The 6,755-nt window shown below is 47.3% G+C and overlaps 1 protein-coding gene across 1 annotated transcript in view; it reads left to right on the top strand.

Moving 5' to 3' along the window:
- The window catches only part of PTPRA (protein tyrosine phosphatase, receptor type, A), a 63,368-nt gene that overhangs the window by 41,136 nt on the left and 15,477 nt on the right, over nt 1-6,755 (top strand). The window contains exons 5-6 of the mRNA XM_009076526.1: nt 3,551-3,635; nt 4,962-5,035. Coding sequence (XP_009074774.1) covers nt 3,551-3,635; nt 4,962-5,035 — 159 coding nt within the window. The remainder of the gene's footprint in view (nt 1-3,550; nt 3,636-4,961; nt 5,036-6,755) is intronic.

Genomic DNA, 6,755 nt, shown 5'->3' on the forward strand with positions numbered 1-6,755 from the left:
TAAATCTGACTTCCTAGTAATATTTGTATTCATATTGCTGATATTAATAAGAGACTTTTTACAAGAACATTAGTGACAGGACAATAGGGAATGCCTTCAAATTGAAAGATAGAAGGTTTAGATTAGATATTAGGAAGAAATTCTTCCCTGTGAAGGTGGTGAGGCACTGGCACAGGTTGCCCAGAGAAGCTGTGACTGCCCCATCCCTGGGATTGTTCCAGGCCAGGTTGGATGGGGCTTGGAGCAACCTGGTCTAGTGGAAGGTGTCCCTGCCCATGGCAGGAGGGTGCAACTAGATAGTCTTTGATGTCCCTTCCAATCCAAACCATTCCATGATTCTGTGGGCAGACGCTGACAGCCATGAGCAGGGACAGACTGCTCAGCCCTGTCCCTCTGTGCTGTGTGGCTGCACCTGGATCTGCGTAATGTATAGAGAACAGCCTATAGACCCCTCTAGAGCACCTCTGCCTGCAGCTGGGATGTGATCTCAAGCAACAGAGGATGGTTTGTTGACTCTTCAGAGGTTTCAGGACAAGATTTAAGCATCCAAACACCTTCCAGGCTCTGGACTCCAGTGTGTGCTCCACTGCTGCAGGTCTCTGAAAGCAGAGGCTTGAGTCCCTGTCCCTTTTCCAAGTGAATTGCCAGCATTAAACCCCTAAGGTCAAGACTGGAGCAGTACAAGAGCTGTGGGAGGGTTGGCACTGCTCACCAGGGCTGGCTGGGGAGGGAGGAACCAGCTGAGGACCCTCCAGCTTGTTTCCTGCCTGGGCTCTGCCGGGTGGGCCGGGCAGCACGCCGGCTGTTAGCAGCCACACTGGGAAAGCTCTAACTCTTCTAGCCAGATGTGTCGAAAGAACAGCTGCAAAAAAACCCCAACCCCCCCAGGCTGCCTCCAAAAAAACCACCACTGCCCATAAATCACATCTCCTGCCAACCACAGCAGCCCTGGCCCAGCCCACCACTGGTTAGGCTGAGCTCAGCTCCAGCCAAGGTAGGAAGAATGGTCCAGTGGTGCATAGTGAGGCCATAACACCACAGGTTTTGGCAAGGTAGATCACCTTCCACTCCTGCAGCCAGGGTGGAGATGATGGCTATGACTCATTAGGAGAGAGGCCAGGGATGGCTGTGGTTGTAGAATCAAAGAATCATAGAATGTTAAGGGATTGGAATGGACCTAGTCCCAACCCTCTGCCATGGCCAGGGATACCTCCCATCAGACCAGGTTGCTCAAGGCTTTATCCAACCTGGCTTGGAACACTGTCAGGGTTGGGGCAGCCACAACCTCCTTGGGCAACCTGTGCCAGTGTCTCACCACCCTCACAGGAAGACATTTCTTCCCAATATCTAATCTATATTTCCCTCTTTCAACTTATCCCCATTACTCCTTGTCTTATCACTGCAGTTCCTAACCAAGAGTCCCTCTCCAGCTTCCCTGGAGCTCCTTCAGATACTGGAACATTGTTATGAGGTCTCCACACAACCTTCTCTTCTCCAGACTGAACAGCCCCAACTCTGAGCCTGTCATCATAGGGAAGGGGCTCCAGTTGTCTCATCAGCTTTGTGGCCTCCTCTGGACTTGCTGCAACAGTTCATGTCCTTCTTGTGCTGGGGACACCAGAACTATGTGCAGCACTCCAGATGGGGTCTCACAAGAGCAGAGTAGTGGGGGAATATCACCTTCTTCAACCTGCAGCCCACACTCCTTTAGATGCAGTCCAAGATTCAGTTAGCTTTTGGGCTGCAATTGCAGTTGGGTCAAAATGCTCTGTGGTTGCTTTGTCTTCCTGTTCTTGCATTTGAAAAGCCTCACCTGGAGAATGCCAAGGCTCAAACAGCTATTGAGCATGCAGGAGGCAGAAGTACCTCCCAATAAATTCCTTGGCTTTTTGCTGTTGGAATGGGAGAGATGCAGACGCATTTGGTCAGTAGATGGAAAGAACAAAGACATCCCAAAATGGGATAATCTCACTTTTTTATTATCCATACCAGGTCATTGCTTTCAATTTATTACACAAAAATCGTATCTTTTGTTTTAAATAACATTTCCAGACCTCACAACCACAGAGGGACAAATGCAGAAATATAATCAGAGTGCTCCTTGGTAGCTCAGAGATGGACAGAAAAAATCCCACCTAAGAAAATCTGCTGGCTGAAATTGCTGAGACACGTGGAGCAGGAATCTGCCCTTGCAGGGAAATGGATGCACAGAAGGTGGAAAGGAAGGTCATGCCCTGCAGTCTCAGAGGACCAAGGCATGTAGATGTGGTGCAGTGGCCCATACAGATTGAGGGAACTGATGAAAAATACAAATAACCCCAACTGGCATCACTGGCATCTGCGTTTTTTGGAAAAATGCCCTCCAGGGCCGTTCTCCTCTCTGGTTGGCATTGCTTGACTTCCAGCCCATCTGGGTAGTTTTCCAGCTCTGACCACTGTTTTACTGACCTCCAGGACAAGTTACAAATTGCTTATTTAAAAGAAAAACATCTGTTGTGGGTCCTGGAGGATGGGGATGTGTCAGACATGGCTGATCTAAGTGTGTCTGCAGGGGAGTTGTGTGGTGCCTGCCCTTGAGAAGCTTCTGCAAGGGTCTCAAATGAGATCACACTCTGGTCTTGCAGTGCAGAGAGCACACAATGGGGTGTCTGACACCTCCTGCTCTCTAAACTCAGTATGTCCAGGCACGAAAGAATGGAGGTTGGACTAAATGTTCTTTGGAGGTTCCTTCCAACCCAAATTATTCCATGATCATAGAATCACAGACTGGTCTGGGTTGGAAGGGACCTTAAAGCTCACCTGCCATGGGCAGGGGTACCTTCCACTAGACCATGTAGCTCCAAGCCCCATCTGACCTGTCCTGGAACACTTCCAGGGATAAGACATCCACAGCTTCTCTGGGCAGCCTGTGCCAGACCAAACCTCAGCCTGAAGGTGCTCAGATCCGAGGTGCGGTGGGAAGCATTGCCCTCTTGTTCTATTTGCTGAGGAACTGGAAGCAAAATTGTTGTGGTGTTACAAATGTAGTATCTGTAGAGCTTACAAAAGTCAGTGTTCACTTATTTTAATATAAAGTTCCTTATCATATACCAAACTCATGAACCTGTTAGGAACTTCTATGGATCCTTAAGCCTCGGGCAGAAGACTGTGGATGGCCAGGTGACGGGGCAAACTTCTGCTGATGGCTGCTGTGCCACCATGGGCACATTCAGTTGTGCAGTAGAAACCCCAGAGTAGCCCTCTCCCAAATTTCTCAATTGCTGTTTGCATCTGCAAGGTCACAGTTTCACAGTGAGAAGATTGAGGCTCTTTGAGTGGTGGTTACATACTAAATGTCCTGTGAGTATCTGAGATATGTGGTGCTCACTCAGGTCCTCTCTCTGTCCTCGCTCTCAGACTGGAGAAATCTCACCTTACTTAATGCTTTATTATTATTATCATTGTTATTGTTACTTGTTTTCAAGCAGAGATCATACAGTTTGAACATTAACTGATGGCTCTGTGGATGTTTTTCAATGGCCATAACCACACCTTTCCTTTCCTGTTGCAGATGAGACTCCAATTATAGCTGTGATGGTGGCCCTGTCTTCCCTTCTAGTCATAGTATTTATTATTATTGTGCTGTACATGTTGAGGTAAGTAAGAGCTGCTTTTTTGCTGAATTGCCTTGTTTGACAGAAATAATTCCTGAATGAACAGGAATGAGCCTTTTGTGCTGTTTCCTAAGCTAAAGGCTGACACAGCTGGTGCTTTGAAAAGAAACCTGTAAGGACAATGGATGGAAATGATGTTTGGGGTTATCTAGTGAATGATGATTATTCCTTTCTCTATAAAGCTGCTCCTCATATGGGGAATTCGTGTTCTGCTACTCAAAATGTCATATTTAGCAGGGTAGATTAAACTGAAGTCCTATCTGCGTAGGTAAAAGCAGGTAAGGCTTCCTTGTGAGGCTAACAGTGATGGATTGAGTAAACCAGGGAGGCTGAACACAGTGCTCAAGCCAGAAAGTCCTTTGCATGTGTTATTCCTTGATCCCCATCTTGATATCAAACAGGATCTAACACCCAGACCCACGCTCTGCCTTGTGTACCAAACCTGCACGTTGCACTTCCACTGTGAAGTAGCATAAGACCAGAGCTTGTGGAGAGTGTTAGGTGATGCTGTAATTGGAATTGGAAGATTTAAAAAAAAGCCTTTTTAGGTCCATTTTTGAAATTCCAAGCCTCTGGCCTGCTCAAAATGCAGCATTCCCAGCCCCTGAGTGCATATCTGCTTAGTTAGGAGAGGGTGTTTATTCACCTGCAGTAAACATTTTAATTTACTCACCAGTTTGGTGATTAAATAAGTCTTAAAAAACCCAACCAAACACAGTTTCCTTAGCAGTGGAAAATTTCCCTTCGTCTCCTGGCTCCAGGCCTGCCCTCACAGCAGTGAACCTGAGGAGAGTTTTGCCTCAGGAGTTCAGCAGCAGCAGAGTTTGAGTCCTTCCCACCTGGCTTCCAGCCCTCAAAAAAAGAGTTTCTGTTCGCTGCTGCCTGCCCAGTGATTCAGCAAAACTCCTTGTTCCAGGCAAAGGGAGCATAAGCAGCTGCTCCAAGTTAAAAGCACATGGAGAAGGGCTTTGCTGCAGGACGGATCAGCCTGAGGTTTATGTGCTTTGCTGGATCAGCCCAGGGAGCAGGAACTCCATGGGGTGTCCTCCATAAAGAGCAGCCTTAAAGTTTCTCCTCCTGACTTTCATCTTGCTCTGGGCTCCTGCAGCTGTTCCAGATGTGATCAGGGAAAAGTTCTGCCCATAGGCAAGATTTTAAAGGTCCTGTAGCCTCTTGCAGCCACCAGCAAATCTGTGAAGCCATGAGAAAGTGTGGGACACCCCTCATGGCCATAGCTCTCATCTGGGAGGTGACCTGAGCTTCCTGGTGGGTATCTCCTGATGTTTTCCACTCCCTTCTCTTTGGCAGGTTCAAGAAATACAAGCAAGCAGGGAGTCACTCCAACTCCTTTCGGTTGTCCAATGGGCGGACAGATGATGCAGGTGAGGCCCATGTTGGTGGGACACAGGGAGCAAAAATGAATCTCACAGAGGAATCAAATTTGTTCATAAAATCACAGAATCATTTAGGTTGGAAAAGACCTCAAAGATCATTGAGTCCAGCTCTTCCCCCAGCACTGCCCAAGGTCACCACTAACCATGTCCCCAAGTGCCACATCACATGGCTTTTAAATCCCTCCAGGGATGGTGATTACACCACTGCCCTGGGCAGTCTGGGCCAGGGCTGGACAGCCCTTTCTGTGAAGAAATTTTCCCCCATATCCAATCTAAACCTCCCCTGGTACAACTTGAGGCTGTTTCCCCTTGCCACTTGTTCCCTGGGAGCAAAGCCTGACCCCACCTGGCTCCAACCTCCTGTCAGGGAGTTGTAGAGAGTGAGAAGGTCCTCCCTGAGCCTCCTTTTCTCCAGGCTGAGGCCCCACAGCTCCCTCAGCTGCTCCTTGTGCTCCAGGCTCCAGACGCTTCCCAGGTCCCCTGCCCGGTGTAGTGACAACACTTGGGGACTTTGAGGGCTTTGTTCTCCCACCTCATATTTTTGTAGATAAGTATTTTTTCATTTACATTTCCCTTTGTTTCTTGTTCTGCTTTTTCTATGTTTTCCATAATTTTGGCACACTTCTACAGAATGAAGATTTATTTCCCAACTTTCATTCCAGTGACAAGATGTTTGCCCTCAAGTGGTTGATGTTAAAATGGATGATCACTTCCAACACCAAACTACTCACATTCCTCTTGAGTTTTCACAGTCTTTCTTTGACTCAAATAAGAACCTTTTTTGAAAAATCACAACTTTTGCGAATAACTAAACATCCTTCTACCCTTTTAAATTAGGATGATGTCTAATTAAAACCCAGATCTCCAGACAAACTGTAGACACTAAACTAACATTTCCCAGAGAAAGCAGGGAATACACTGTTTTTTCGTTATAAAAACATTTTTGTGTCTCTTAAAGATGCACAAATGCAATTTTAAAGCCTTGTACAAGCGTGCTGTAATGTCTAAATCCTTCTTCCCCGGAGTGTTGGGCCAGAGCTGCCCATTGAGCATCTGTAGTTGGGCATCTCCATCCATATGTAGGCACCAAAGTAAGAGCTGATGAGGATCCATGACCTCTTAAATTCAGTTCAGATGCTTTTTCTGAGTTCCTTCCACATAAACCAAACACGTTCTGAGAAGCACTGACTGAAATTTAGCACCTTTTTTTTCAATGTTGGCGGCTAAGACCCTCCCTGCCCATTTTACATCACTGTAAATGAAGGTGTGAACTTCATAAACCTTGAGTTCTGTTGGTGTAACCCTCACATGGCCCTTCTTGGCTTCACTAAAGAACCACAAGCCACAGCTGCATTTGCTGTGTCCTCCTGGGAGTTATGTGAGGGCGGTGGTGCCAGACTTTCCATGTGAGTGAGGGTGTAGTCCAAATGCAAAGCAATATGGTCTCTATTCCCCTGTATGGATGACATTGCCCTGTCCTGCCTCTGTGGTAGCCTAATGCTTGATTCCATAGTGCTTGAAAATGAAATCGTGTTCATTAACGTAGAATCACAGAATCCTTTGGGTTGGAAAAGCCCTCAAAGATCATCAAGTCCACCCATTCCCCAGCACTGCCAAGGCCCCCACTAGCCATGTCCCCAAGTGCCACATCCACATGGCTTTTAAATCCCTCTGGAATGGCGACCCCACCACTGCCCTGGGCAGCCTG

The sequence above is a fragment of the Acanthisitta chloris genome, unplaced genomic scaffold (assembly GCF_000695815.1).
Source record: "Acanthisitta chloris isolate BGI_N310 unplaced genomic scaffold, ASM69581v1 scaffold4196, whole genome shotgun sequence".
Classification (NCBI taxonomy): Eukaryota; Metazoa; Chordata; class Aves; order Passeriformes; family Acanthisittidae; genus Acanthisitta; species Acanthisitta chloris.